Raw genomic sequence first — 16,356 nt, 5'->3', positions numbered from 1 at the left:
ATAGAATGATACCAAATTCAGAAACTAGACAAATAATAATTGAATCTTTGGCTTTTGAAAATGTGAATGCACAATGCGAAAGGGTAATTAGGCCATTAAAGGCAAGATCAGCAACTTTAGAGGAATGGATCTGAGATATTGAATCTCATAACTATGCTGATGCTTGGATAGGAGAGGTGATTTCCAGAGGTTTGAAGAAAAATTGAAATGTCAGGTGTTTCAATAGTGATAAACAAGGTCACATAAAAAGGAACTGTAAACAGGTCATTTCTAGAAACAATGTTTTTTCTAAGAATAATTCCAAAAGAACATCCTTCCCTTCTGGAGTATGCAAAAGGTGTGGCAAAGGTGAATATTGGACTAATGAATATAGATCAATAAGGACAGTCAAGGTAATCCTTTGCCATCAGGAAATGCCTTGGGGGTCCTTTTGCGGGCCCCTATATCAAATTCGGCTCAGTTGTTTCCTGTCATCATGGGGGAAAGTCCTTCTTAGAGCAATTAAAGAACCTAATGCCTATCGTAAAAACCATACCGCACTGGATGGTAGAACAGCTATAGAAGAGAGAACAAAATTTTCAAGAGAAACCATAAATCAAAATCGTTAATGATTATATTTTAACAAGAGAGACCTCTTTATTAGAAGAGGTGATAGCTCATCAAACAGCATGACCATTCAAACTAAACTAACCTATAAAACTAACAAATGCTTTTCCTTTGATCAAATATAATTTTCTATAAGGGAGCCTCCCCAAAATTAGGGTTGGGGAAGAGTTTTGTTTTTGTCTTTTCAGGAGAATGAAGGAATCCAGCTAAGGAATCTGAAGAACACTGGACAAAAGAAACATGTGAAGAAAAAGGACAAATTATCAAAAAAAATGTCCCAAGAAAAAGAATAATTTGGCCTATTGATATATCATGTTTTCAACAGGATAAAATTTCATAAATCTTCCGAAATGTTTGTTTCTGCTGTTCTCTACAGACATATAATGCAAATGGTACTTTTGTAGTCCCAGTTCAATTAAAACTTAAAGCTGGCTTTGAAGTTGGAGGTGGCTTTCTCCTCTAAACCCAAGCATATTGTTAAAGTAAAATCCAAAATCTTTTTCTCATGTCAGAAGAGCCACCTGGTATGAGACAGAAGAAAAAACAAAATTAGGGACTATTTTGTTTCCACTAATCTCATGATCACTACCTAAAGATCAGATTTGGACTACAAACTGCTCAGAACAATTTTGAGGTGGCTAGCTGAGATGATCCAGCCTCACAGACTTCTCTAGCCAGGACTTGAGACAAGCCCTGCACTTTCCCATTATGAAGAGAATGGACAACAAATGATACAGCTACCTCTCCCAGGACTTGACAATTAACTCAAATTTTTCTTTTCAGGATCCCTTAAAGATACCATCACCCCCAGACAGCAGGAAGTAAATTTAAGAACACAACACCCACATTCTCAAGAGGTGTGGTGGGTGGTTTTTGTCTTTTAATGGTTTATGGATATTTGTCATTGTTTAGGGTAGTTGGTTACAAGTTGTTATTGGTAATGATCAGGAAAAAAACCTGAACATAGGAGATTAGATTAATGTTCTTGTTTTGAAAAGAAAAAAGGGGGATATAAAAATGATAGGATAAAAGGGTAGATTATTGGATCTACTCTGAAAAGTAAAAAGGGGGAATATAGATATGATAGAATAAAGGGGTATATTATTGAATCTACTTTTACAAAGCAACTACTAGTTTTAAATATTTTACATTGGCTTTGATTTTTGTATATTGATACAAATTTGAGATCATTTTTGCTAGAACATACTCTATATACATTTCTACTCTTGTTCAAGGTATTGTACCTATGTAACTCATTTAACAATGTAATGCAAATTTCTAGTCCTTGGAAGTTATTATTACAAACTATTTAGGATAATAAAGAAGTACAGGTTAGTAGTCACCTATTACAATCGAATTTATAGTCATGTTAGGTATATTTTCAAGGTCAAACAGAGATATATTTTAGATAGACAAGTCATCTTCAAACACTTCAGAGATCTACAGAATATGGCATTTAAAATGTTTTAATAACATAGGGTTTTTTTTTTTATGACAATGGGACATAGCTGCTCCTGGCAGCACCAATCTACTTCAGAAAAGATGATGGGCATCAAAAAAACTCCATATGGAGTTTACTTCCTTTGTGGCAAAAGTTAGCCATGGGCAAGAAAATGACCTTGCCTCAATGGCTGACTATATGCTGTCCAAATGGGACAAGCAGGACACAAAAGAAAGGATTGCTGAACTTTGTTAAGACAAAGTAGGACAGCTCTTCAGAAAATCCTACTTCACAGAAAAGTATGTCAGTCATGCTATTCCTGTAGGCTGAAGATGGATGCCCCCAAATTTCAGAGGGACCTTGGGTGACTGTCCAGGCAGACAGCTGTTTCTGTCATTTCTCACATTTTTTGGAAGTCACTTGTAATATTATTTCCTTCTCGGGTCTATGATGGAGTTGAAGACTTTATAGTTAAGTTATCATTATAGTTTTCCTTGTTACCAGATTCAGAAAAGAAATTCACTGAAGAGTTATAAAGTGTATAATATTGAGAGACATTAAAAGACAGTTTTGGTAAATGCAAGTTAGAATAGAAAATGAATTAGGTCCAACCTATTGGACTCACCAGGATAGGATAGATATGGAGTATTTTCCCTGAATTGTCATTTGTTAATGGACTAGACATTGTTGATGTATTTATTGCCTGTATATATTGTATATAGTTATTGTAGTTATTGTATATAGTTTTTCTTATATTAGTTACAACCATTTTTATTCTAGACAAAAAGGGGGAAATGTGATGATCTTTTTGTTTGTGCTCTAACAAATAAAGCTTGCCTGGAGATCAAAGGGTGGAGCCAGCTACCAGTTAACCATAGAGGCCAATGGTGGCATACCCTTTTAATCCCATCACTTAAGAGGAGGAAACAGGCAGTGATATGACTGGGCAGAGATAGGAAGTGATAGGCAGGGTAGAGACAGGAGCTCACCCCCTTTTCAGGCTGAGGAGTTGGTGAGATAAGAGGTGGCTGTGGCTTGCTCCTTTGTCTCTCTTATCTTTCAGCATTTACCCCAATATCTGGCTCCAGGTTTTTATTATTAAGACCAATTAGTTTGTTTATATGATGTATTACATTGACAGACTTTCATATGTTGAACCACCCTTGCATCCCTGGGATGAAGCCTACTTGATCATGGTGGATAACTGTTTTGATGTGTTTTTGGAGTCTGTTTGCCAATATTTTATTGAGTATTTTTGCATCAATGTTCATGAGGGAGATTGGTCTGTAGTTCTCTTTCTTTGTTGCATCTTTGTTTGGCTTGGGAATCAGGGTAATTGTTGCTTCATAAAAGGAGTAGTGGAAACACATAAACTGTAAACCAATAGCTGAGGAGCCCCCATGGAACTGGACCAGGCCCTCTGGATAAGTGAGACAGTTGATTAGCTTGAACTGTTTGGGAGGCCCCCAGGCAGTGGGACCGGGACCTGTCCTTGGTGTATGAGCTGGCTTTTTGGAATCTAGGGCCTATGCTGGGACACTTTACTCAGCCTTGGTGTAGGGAGGAGGAGACTGGACCTGCCTCAGTTGAATATACCAGGCTGGGCTGACTCCTCAGGGGAGACCTTGCATTGGAGGAGGTGGGAAGGGGGGTGGGTTTGGGGGGGAAGGATGGGGGGTGGGAGGAGGGAGGACAGGGGAATCCTTGGCTGATATGTAAAATTAAATTAATTATAAAATAAAAATATTTCTTAAAAAAGATTGATTAGGACTCATGCTACAGTTCCCTCTCTTAGGGAAGACTATTTCTTTCACTCTCAGCACTTCTTGGCTCTTTAAAAAAATATTTCTTTTGTTTTTTGAAATTATAATATATAATACATCATTTATACTTCCATTTTCTTCCTCCATACCCTCACGTAGACTTTCTTGCTCTTTTTCAAATTCATTCTCTCTCTTTTGCTTATTATTCCATCTATCATCTATCTATCTGTCTGTCCATCTGTCTGTCTATCCACCCATCTACCTATCTAATCTATTATCTCATAGGATTTCTCATATCCACATTATATAAAAATATTTAAACTAATAATTTTTTCTATTTTTTCTGTGTGTATGTGTTTGCATATCTACAATGTGTCAGTGGTTTAAGGTCTTCATTTTTATTTACAGCTGTATTTAGCCCAATGTGGGCCTAAAATGACAGATGAAGATGTGTATGGTATTGGTGCATACCTGTAATTCTATCAATTGAGTGGTAGAGGAGGGAGGGTATAGAGCTAAAAGTCAACCTCAGCTACTTTGAGAGCTCAATGAGACATTGTCTAAAAAAAGGTTAAGTTCTTTCCAGACTTTCTGTAGACACACAAGCCTTGGACATATGTAGAATTTTCATGATCCTGGGGCTGGTATGGAGATTTTTCAATTTTGCCATAAATTCCTTAAGAGTTTGGCTAGGGCACACAGTCTCAACTTCAGTTGTTCCGATTAAAGAACAATTCTGTTCATGTAGAGTCTGGTGTCTGCTTTCTTTAATTTCTAAATCACCTCTATCAATCCCAAACTAACATTAGGTGCCAAAACTTGGAAGATTTTTAGGTCATGTCCCCCAGCCTCTCTGGTAAATTTTTCCTAGCTCTCCTTAACTATCTCCTTTCTTTTTCAGATAACAATTCTCTCAAGAGTGTGGTTGCTTTCTGAGCTTAATGAAGGCTGAAGGGCTGCCGACTGCGCCCTGAAAGCCCCTAGCTTTTTGCAGCTTTTGTCTACATTAGCAGTGCAAGCCGCCTTCTTAGGTTTTATTGGTGTGTCATGTAAACTGAATTTGGGTCTGTTTCCTCATCTCCTTTCTCTCTTGCTCCCTCACTATCTTCCAACCTCCAGAACAGAGGCCTTTCACTGTTCAACCACAGTACATTAAACACACAAACCAAGGTAAGAGCTGGGCTCAATCCACAGACGTCCTAGATTGACACCATTGTCCAGACTCCAGGGGTCATCCATCTTTCTGACTTTGGCTTTCAGCATTGGGCTTTACCTGAAGCCAAGTCACTAGAATTTGGACCTTAGGGGCTTATTCCAGCATCCAGATACTGGCTTTGCTTGGCAGGTCACTGAAATTGGGGATGTCCATTCTAGACTTTAGTCACTGGTTCTCAGCCATTTTACAGTTATAGGTGATAACTTATTACCAGAAACTAGCCCCATCCTTACTCTGCCTAAAATGAGGTTCACACACCATTAGTACACACTTTTGGATTGCTCTAAAAAAAACCTCTAGGCATTAATTTTCCTGTTGATTAGGGTCCTAGTTCCCCACAAACTTTCTCTCTTAGCTGTTAATCTGGCTAATAAGCCCCTCACTCTCTAAATTGAGCATATTAAGTTATGTTAGCAAATTGTCTTATACTGTTTCAACCCATGAGATGTTCTAAGGTGGGATTTGGCTTTCTCATTCTAGATTCAAGCATCTTTACCTCAAAATATCCTCCAAACCACTGTCTTGGGTCAGGCTGGCCCCTTGACTCTGTGACTGAGAAAAAGAGAACCCAACAGCCCATTCCTTCCCAAGTCTTAGAACAGGGCTGGTAACTTTCTTAGGAAACTCTCCAGAGCACCTTTATCTCTTGCTCCTCATCTTTTTCCCAACTCTGAAATAAACTGAGTGCCATGATTTTAGCTATTCTATCAGTCACCTACAGACTCAGCTTCCATGAACTGAGAACATGAAATATCTTTCTCTGTTTTATTATTTTTCTATTTTGTCCCTACCTGCCTAGGCCAAAAGCATCTTTTCTTCCTATATCCATACCAACTCATCTAACAAAAATTTCTTTTTTTTTTTTTTAAAGAGTGTAGCAATTCACATTTAATCCATGAAATGGTGGATCCCTTAGGGACTCATGCCCAACTGGGGAAGGGTTCACTTTACCATGTGACTGAGTTCACCTTGAAACTATGTAGTTTGCTGCTGTCTTCTTTGGTGGCCACACTGAAATGGAACCAACAATGTAACTTGACTGCTACATTTATTAATAATGTCATAAAGAAGGCAAATGTCATGTGACCTCACCACCATCTTGGTTAATGTCACCACATGTCTCAAGCAAGAATGCTGGTGTCTGTAGCTAGAGTTTTCCTGCCTGGCCCATGGTCAGGGCAAATCTCTCTCACCTGCCAGTCCCACAGCCACTCAGACCCGATCAAGTAAACACAGAGACTTATATTAGTTACAAACTGTATGGCCGTGGCAGGCTTCTTGCTAACTGTTCTTATATCTTAAATTAATCCATTTCCATTAATCTATATAATATTTTCCATTAATATATATAAGCCACATGGCTCGTGGCTTACCGGGATCTTCCCATGCGGCTTGTCATGGTGGCGGCTGGCAGTGTCTCTCTCTCAGCCTTCCACTTCCCAGAATTCTTTTCCTTGTCCTGCCTATACTTCCTGCCTAGCCAATGGCCAATCAGTGATTTATTTACTGACCAATCAGCAACACACTTGACATACAGACCATCCCACAGCAGGTGTCCATAAAACTTTATGGTTCCATTGAGTCCTCTGGGGATCACTGCATCATTTTTGTATTGGACCAAGGAGAAAACACCAGACCTCCAAAGTGCTTATTTTGTAATTTTAATTTTTAATTTTGATACAGGTTTTATATAATGCAGTTACCTCCAACACTGGTATACCAACAAAGGGAGCTAATATTTTGAGATCCATATATCCCAAAAGAGACTCAAAAGATGAATTGCCAAGTGCTAGACAAATTGCTGCCAGTGAGGAGCTGTTACCACAGGCTCTGATGGATCTTAATTCCTACAATTTCTCTTTGGCATCTCCAGGCCCATTTTCCTCTAACTGGGGATAAAACGTTATCTCTCCTCAATACTCCTTTGTTCCACATATGTTTGCTTTGTTTCTGTCCAGTCTAACAATATGTTTGCTAAAATATCTATCCTCAGGTTCTGAATGCAGGGTTAATGACCTATAAACCTTAGGTGGGCTGAGAAACTTCTGACAGGAATAGTAACTTGCCTGATAACACCTGTGGGCTGACAGGATCCTGGACACTTGAGATAAGGGTATCAACATACCTCCTCCCCACTGCTATCTACCGCTCTGAGGCTGCATTGGAACAGACCTACAGATGGAATCTTCTATCTCAAAAGTTTCCTTTTCTGTCTTATGAAATCCCCAAGCACACTGTGCCATGTGCCCACAGTTTCCACCACGCCCTTTGGGGAGGTTGGGGTGGGGTGTAACACAGACTACTGATGTCCTTCAGTTGTTCTGATTAAAGAATAATTCTCATGTTAAAACAAAAAGTTTAGCTAGACTGTTATTTGCCCCTACTGATATTTATACTTTAGAAAGTTGCAATGTTAAATAGTGCTGCTCTTTGAACATGTGCTCTAAGTACAGAGTTTTTCCTCACTCAGTTAACTGTGTTTAATGAAATAAAACCATAAACTGTAAATGGGCCTCTTCTAGGGAATTGTTAGAGGAACAGTTGTATTTCTTTGGAAATGCCTCCTTTTATCATTGCAGTGGTTGTTAGGCTAGCATTTTCCTGAGCTATTACGGTTTTCACTCTAGTACCCTTCAAAGCACCTACAGAGCTAGGTTAAATGGCAAATTTAGCTATGTACAATAAGATGGCGGTTGAGTCTAACCAGGTTAGAATTATCTCCCTGTAAACATGTCAATCTGAATAGGTTTCAGACAAAAGACTTTCAGGAATGCTAAAAAATAAACAGGTTAAAAAAAAAAACTATACCTTGTGTGGTAATATTTTATTTGTGCTGAAATGTGGTGATATTTTATTTGTATGTTAATAAATAAAGTTTGCCTGGAGATCAGAGGAAATAGCAAGCCATTAACACAAAAGTAAGGCAGTGGCAGCACATGCCCTTAATCCAATTGCTTGGTAGGCAGGGTCTCTGTGTGTTCAATACCACACTAGGGAACAGAACAGAGCCAACCATGGTGACACATGCCTTTAATCCCAGGACCAACCATAGAGACCTGGAGGTCTGTACAGACAGGCAGTGACAAGGAAGTGAGGAAGCTGGGCTAAGAGCCAATGAGAGGCAGAACAGCAAGGCATATAAAAGCATGGGTAGACAGGAAGTAACTCACTTTTAGGAGCTGCAGAGCTGGTGAGATAAGGTTGGTTGGTGGCTCTCACTATTCCTCTGATCTCTAAGGCTTTCACCCTTATATTTGGCTCCATGTTTTTTATTTAATAAGACCATTTAGCAATTCATCTACAGCCGTTTTAAAATAAAAACAACATGTAAGACACTATTTTCTCAGGAAAGAGAAATAATTGAGGCAAACTCTTAGTCTTAAAATTAGTATTGGGTTCACCACAGTAAAATTCATTGTTAATACATAGTCTCATAGCCTCTGTTCCCATGTCAGTCACAGTGAACCAACACACTGGATCACATTACCTAGGGAGTAGATGGATATCTTCAATCCCACTGCCCTAATATCAGCACTACATTGACCAAAACTTTATTTGCTGGACAATAAGATGGAGAAGTAGGCAAATGTTAACTTGAAAATTAGGGAAAGATTTGTGCTAATCTAATATTGAGTGAATAGTGATGGTTCCAGTGCCCAGGATATTGCCAGTTCATGAACTGGCCACTAAATTCATTGTGCTATGAAGCTGGTGGCAGAATGTGACTTGGCCCAAGTCAGACAGCGTTTTATTTTTATTTATTTATTTTTTCTGGCCAGCATCATCTGTGTTTTGTAGAAAAACTATTAGGGAGAATCCTCTATCCATGCTGGCCAGGGAAGCAGGAAGGCTAACTGCAGATTTTTATCATTTCTCCCATCTCTCCTTCAAATAGAACCCCCAAGTCTTACCACCAACTCTGTAGCAGACCACCTGGGGCCTCCCCCTCCTCTCTGCCACCATCTCCAACAGATCACACAACTCTTCTCCTTCAGGCTTCCTTCCCATTCATCCTGTTATTCCAACCCCAAACTCCAAAAGCATTCCCCAGGAACCCGCCAGCCAAGCCTGCCAGCAAAGCAGATAGGTGAGCTAAAGATCTTCATTCTGCCTCCTCTTCTCCACATCAGATTTCCCAGTCTCATGCCCAGTTCTGAAGCAGACTACCTGTTATGGCTTCTTCTCAACTTCTGTCCCAATTTCCAGTAGACTAAGCAGACCCTGGTGGAACACCCTGCCTTCCTTCCTCCAGTGGGCCCCTTAGCCCTCCCTCCTAGCCCATCCACATACTTAAGTGTCAGATTCCAGTACATAGTAACCACATTTTATTCAGAACCTCCAGTGGCTACAACTGGGCAGGATCCTAGAAGAAGATCTACCCGGCACCACAAGATCCCTACCAGACAACACCCTCCCAAGATGCAGAGAGGGCGCCAGAAACCAACGAACAACATACACCCAACAAAGACAAGATCAGATATCAGCATCTAAAATTACAGTCATCCCAAACTCAGATGCCTAGATGCCAGCCATAAAAAAATTCAATAACAGCATGTCTCCACTAAAGCCCAGCAACCCTACCACAATAGGCCCAATATAACATAGTTGAAGGACAAGACAAAGACCTTGAAATAGCCTTTCTGACTATGATAGAAATCCTTAAAGAATAATCAATAAATCCCTTAAAGAAACCTATAAAAACACACAGTAGCAGGAAATAAAAAAATAGTTAAAGACCTGAAAGTGGAAATAGAATCAATAAAGAAAAAAAAACTGAAGGAAATCTGGAAATGAAAACTTTAGGAACTTAAACAGGAATCTCAGAGGCAAGCCTCATCACATAATACAAGAGAAGGAAGAGAAAATCTCAGACACTGAAGATATGTTAGAAGAACTGAAAATGTTGATCAAAGAAAATGTCAATTCTAAAATCTCCTGGCACAAAACATTCAGGAAATCTGAGACACTATGGAAAGACCAAATCTACAAATAATAGGAATAGAGGAAGGAGATGAAATCCAGGTCAAAGGCCCGGAAAATATTTTCAACAAAATCGTAGGAGAAAATTTCCCTAACCTAGAGAAGGAGATACTTACCAAGGTATAAGAAGCATACAGAACACCAAATAGACTGGATCAGAAAAGAAATTCCCTCAACACATAATAATCATAACATTAAATGTACAGAACACAAAAAGAATATTAAAAGCTGCAGGGGAAAAGATCAAATATCATATTAAGGCAGAATCATTAGAATAACATCTAACTTCTAAATGGAGACTCTAAAGGCCAGAAAGACCTGGACAGATGTTCTACAGACACTAAGATATCACAGATACAAACCCAGATTACTATAGCTAGCAAAACTTTAAATCACAATAGATGGAGAAAATAAGAGCTACATATTCATCCAGACCTACAGAAGGCACTAGAAGGAAAACTTTAATCTAAGGAGGTTAACACCCCCCCAAAACAAAAGGAATTGATAATCTTGGATCAGCAAATAAAAGAGGGGAAACATACACACACCACCACCACCACCACCACCACCACCACCACCACCACCACCACCACCACCACCACCAAAACAATGCTTATTGATAGCTTTCAACAACAATGATCTCAATTCCCCAATAAAAAGACTAACAGAATGAGTTGAAAAAAGAATCCATCTTTCTGCTACATCCATGAAACACATCTTAACATCAAGGATAGACATCACCTCAGGCTAATAGGATGGAAAAAGATATTCTAATAATGAACCTAAGAGCAATCTGGTATGGCCATTTTAACATTTGAAAATATAAACTTCAAACCAAAACTAATCATCATAGGCAGGGAAGGATATGACATACTCATCAAAGGAAAAATCTACCAAGAGGAAATTTCAGTTCTTAACATCTATGCCCCAAACACAAGGGCACTCATGTCTGTAAAAGAAAGACTTCTACAGCTTAAATTACATATTAACCCTCACACACAGATAGTGATAGACTCTAATACTCCACTCTCATCAATGGACAGGTCATCCAGACAAAAACTAAAAAGAGAAATACTGGAGCTAACAGATGTTATAAACAAAATAGATGATACCAGGGTCTGACATCATTGAAAGATACACACACACACACACACACACACACACACACACACACACAAGATATATATATATATATATATATATTGGCTGTGGCTAGAGTGTCTGTGAGTGCCTGAATGCATGGATAAACACTGCAAAACACTTCTCTGGGTAGCTTTGTGTAGCAGGGTGTAATGAGAGCCTCAATGGTCTATATATACCAATTTATTAAGGGGTTCTATGGGGAAAACACACTCACTGATACAGGATAAGATAAATCCAGTTTCAGAGTTCTTGGAAAGATGGGGACCAATCATGTGCTGCTTCACACTGACTGATCTGGTCTTTACCACCCAAGAGAGCTTGATCCCCTTTCTCCTCCCTTTTAAGAGGTCATGTAGTAGAAGCACTGCCTCTATCAAGCCAGATAGTCATGGGCAGAGCAAACTCCCACTATAGCAGAGTGCTTCGTGATGTCTTGTTAAAGTTCTCTTTTAACTGCACTTTCACTTTTATATCCTTGATCCTGTAGTAGATGATGGCATGTAAATTACTGAGAGACTCTAAGGACGTCTTTCCTATTGTTCCAGGCCAGAACATCTAATCTAACTTGGGGTGTGTGTGTGTGTGTGTGTGTGTGTGTGTGTGTGCGCGCGCGCGCGCGCGCGTGCGCGTGTGCGTGTGCGTGTGTGATGTGTTTGCCTGTGTGGAAGACTGATGATAACCTTGGGTGTTAGTATTCACTTTCCACCTCGTTTGTGACAGTGTCTCTTGTCTTCCATGCTATACACCAGGATACCTGGCCAGTGGCCTTCTAAGGATTTTCCTGTCTCCAAGTCCTATTTTGCTGTAGGAGTAATGGGCTTACAGATACTTTGCAGTGGTTCTGGGAACCCCAATTCATGTCTCCATGCTTGTGCAGCAAGTATTTTACTGACCAAACCAGCTCCCTGGCCCCCAAATTCTACTTAATGGTACTAAATCTCTTCTTTTACTGCACTGTACTTGGGGCTAACTTTCCACACTCTTCTGGTCATATGAGAAATTTTTCAAATCTTTCTGTTTTGCTTCTAGTTCTTACTGCAAATATGTTTTTTTAAAAAAGTAGCTGATAATACCCATCTACAGACTAAATGATTCCCTGCTATGAAATTTCCTCACCCAGGTTTATTAGTCTGTCACCTTTAAATTAAGCCTTACACAAAGTCTCAGCAGATGAACAAAATGTAGATTCACTCTTTGTCAGAGTGTAACATAAATAATGACAAATTCAGTTGCAGAGAGAGTCCTCTTTTCCACCTGAAACCTCATGATCACTGCCTTTATTGTTTGTGGTTCTATTGGTGTTTTTATCTCAACTCCCACTATAATTGTCCATTATGCTCTGTAACATTCTCAGGCACCTCTAGCTTTCCTTTCTAAACCTTTCTAAACTATTCCTATAAATTAGTTGTTAATATTTCTGAACTACATTGTCAGAAATAGTCATAGCAATGACTAATGTTTCTTGTGTTTCTAATGTTTCTTTTGCTTGTCTCAAAATAAAAGGAGGAAAAAACTACTAAAGCAGAGGAAATATTTCTTAGGCTTATGATCAGTGCTATAGTCTACACTATTTGTAACTCATTGCTTCTGTGGGTGTGGTGAGGCTGAATATCACACTGAAGGGAGTAATGGAGTAAAGATGCTCACCCCATGGTCATCCAGAAGCAACATTAGGCTTTGGAAATTATAGAGCTCCTTGAAGACAAAAAATAAAAGCATGCACACTGTACTTTATATCAATATATTGAATGTAACTTTTAGAATCACTTCAGTTAATTGTGCCATTTGTGGTTTTGTTATAATTTCTAAAGAACAACTGGATATGAATCCTTTAAATAATTTCATATTTAGCATTTCCTTATAAATTATAAGCTATCACTTATATTGGATCCATTCCTTGCCACTTAATGGTCTGTTGCTTCCTTGTAGAGTTATGGGGAGATTTGAAATAAACTACTTTATAATGTAATACCAGAAAATTACTTTAAAAGCAAGGAGAGTGAGAAGTGAGTGACAGCATAGAAAATGTGTTTCTGTATAGCAGAAATTTAGCAGTGTCTCTTTAAATGTACTAAATATCACATTATTCATAAATCAGCATCACAACCAATGACCCAAATGTTTATCAAGTTGGACTAACTAAACTAAAGATCAATTATTTTATTCTTTCAATTTAAAATTATTTTTTGAGAATCTAAGAAATCTATTTCAAGTATGATAATCAAATGAAAAACAGTTACATTTCTGCTCTTGTGAATTTTATATTCTATTTGGAAAGATAAATTAAAAACAAGAATAAAACAAGAAGCATCGAGAGTGATACAGGAGAATGGGATAGTGTGGGTAGCCTTTGGAGAATAGTTGGCTCATAAAAAGTGTCAAAGAGGATCTATGCGAGAGCAGCAACTGAAGCGAAGATTTGAGTGGAATGAGAACACTCCTTACAAAACGCAAAGGAAATGAACAAGATTGATTGATGTAAGAAAGAAGAAAATCAAAGAGGAAAAAGATTGGGAGAATGACAAAAGAACTTACTTAAAAATAAGTGGCCACCATGAAAGTTTTCAAAACACTTTCTTAAAGAAAATTGTTTCTTTCTCATAATTTCTCAGCTTGATTCAAATGCCATTTGCCAATGCCTAACAATATATGAATACATTACAATATTTCAATTGGCCCTTCATTTTCTTGTGCTTTTATTTTACCTTTTGAAATTTCAAGTATAAATGTGCCATGGTTATAAAAAATGACATAATCCAGCATAAATGTTAATTCATAGGAAATTTCAGAATTCTTCATCTGTGAATGTTAAAGAAAATATATGTAATATCATTTAATTTTGATTATGTTTTTAACTCAAGGCTCTATGCCAACATAGAGAGAAATAATATTACTCAAATGTTACATTTTTATAAATCAATTGAGAGATTTGATTATAAACACTGTATTAGTTACTTTTCTATGATGTGATAAAATACAAATCAGCAAAAGCAGCTTATGGAACAAAAAGTTTATTTGGGATTGTGGCTTCAGAGGGATAAGAGTCCATCATGACAGTGGGCATGCAACAAGAGGCAGGCATGGTGGAAGGAGCTGGGGGCGTGTGAAAGATCATATCTTCAATCACAAACATTAAGTAGAGAGAAAATTGGAAATGGGACAAGGCTATGAACACTCAAGTTCCCAAGGCATGTACTTCATCTAGCAAGACTCTACTACCTAAACTTCCTCAAGCATGGACACCAACTGGGGACCAAGTGTTCAAATAGGTGAGCCCTTAAGAGACATTTCTCATTCAGAACATCATACTTACTAAATGTCCTTGTAGTTTCCAGAGTTCTCCTCAGTCAACTGGATATAATATACATGAACAAATAAGAGGATATTTATTGTGACTATTGACTCATGTGATTTGAAGATTAGGATGTATCTTGATATCATGTCTTCAAGTTTGAGAAGAACAGAAGCCGGTGATTAATGCAATCTTAGTTCAGAAGCCTGAGAAAAGGGGTATGACATGTGGCTGGTGTAAGTCTTGAAGGTCAAAGCCTAAACAGTTAGGACCAGATCATCAATTCTGATGTCTAAGAGTGAGAAGATATGAATTCTCAGTGCAAAGGGGGAGCAGGGCAAGGACAGAGAAGAAGAAAGAGAGAGAAAGGCATAAAGGAAGAGGGAGAGAGAGGGGTTTATGTACTTCTTTGAGCTCTAAGACATGAGATCATGCCCAGCCACATAGATGAGAGGCTGTCTTAGTTTCTAAATTAACTGCTACTAACGCTAGAGTCTTGAACTCTTGGAAATATGATCACAGATACACCATTATTCCAGGCAGGTAAACACATAAAATTAAACACCACAAATAGCCACATTATGTACATAATTCCATAAAATTTACCACATTCATGTGCATATCACGAACACCTTCATATACTCCTTCTGTCTATAGTATTTATCTTTAAATTGCTTTATATGTTTTTGCAATGAGATGTAGTAGGAAAAATACAAGTATTTAAGTGATATAACAGTACTATTAATGAGATTTTTGCAAATCTTAAGCTATCTTATATCATTCAAGTATACAATTCTGTTTAAACTATTTTTTAAGAGTTTTGAAGAAGAAGTAAGGATATTATTTCATCTACTTGAATTTGGTGTAGACATCAACTCTAATTCTGTACATGAAGGATATCTGAGAAGAATGAAGCTAGGAATTGTTTAACTCACAAAGTTAAATTAAAATCCTAAAATTTTTTCCCTTCAGCAAATGAATGAATTCTTCACCTTTATGAATATAGTATTGACTTTAAGAATGCATTCCTGACCTCCTTGTTCCTCAGGCTATAGACCAGAGGGTTCAGCATAGGAATTACCATGGTGTAGAACACAGATGTAACTTTGTCTGTGTCCATGGTATGACTGGAGCTGGGCTGTAAATACATGAAGATGACAGTCCCATAGAAAATAGACACTGCAGTGAAGTGGGAGGCACAGGTGGATATAGCCTTTCGATGTCCTACAGCTGAGTGCATCTTTAAGATGGTGACAAAAATTAACATGTAGGATGTCCAGATAACTATGAGAGCAAAAAAGATATTGAAACTCTCAATGTAAAGAAGAACCAGTTCCCTAAATTGATTATCAAAACAAGTGAGAGCCATGACTGCTGGAACATCACAGAAAAAATGATGGATCACATTGGACTTACAAAAGGAAAGAGTAAATATGTCCACAATATGGATGGAGGCATTCATGAAACTGATGACATAAGAGCCAATAATCATCCATGTATATACATCTTTAGTCATGGTGCTAGCATAGTGTAGGGGCTTACATACTGCTGCATAGCGATCATAGGCCATTGAAGCCAACAGGTAATTCTCCACAGTAGCAAAGCCTGCAAAGAAGAACATCTGAGCAGCACAGTCATTGTAGGAAATGACTTTGTCTCCTACAAGAAGCTCAGTCATGACAGTGGGGGTGACAGCTGAAGAGTAACAAAAATCCACCAGAGAAAGATTACCAAGGAAAATATACATGGGCATGTGAAGCCGAGAGTCTAAGAGAATCAGTAGGATCATCCCCAGGTTCCCCAACAGGGTGATGGTGTAGATGAGGAGGAAGGTGATAAACAGGGGAAGCTGCAGGCCTGGGGCATTGGTGAGTCCCAATAGGAGGAACTCTGTCACTTCGGTCCTGTTCTCCAT

At 38.4% G+C, this 16,356-nt stretch overlaps 1 protein-coding gene across 1 annotated transcript; it reads right to left on the bottom strand.

The window, feature by feature from the left end:
• Nucleotides 1-15,435: 15,435 nt before the first annotated feature.
• On the bottom strand, nt 15,436-16,356 carry LOC131916837 (olfactory receptor 5B2-like). The gene has a single exon (XM_059270749.1). The coding sequence runs from the start codon at nt 16,354-16,356 to the stop codon at nt 15,436-15,438; it is 921 nt and encodes a 306-aa protein (XP_059126732.1).

Source organism: Peromyscus eremicus, chromosome 1 (genome assembly GCF_949786415.1).
Source record: "Peromyscus eremicus chromosome 1, PerEre_H2_v1, whole genome shotgun sequence".
NCBI lineage: Eukaryota > Metazoa > Chordata > Mammalia > Rodentia > Cricetidae > Peromyscus > Peromyscus eremicus.
This window is presented reverse-complemented; position numbering and strand designations above follow the sequence as displayed.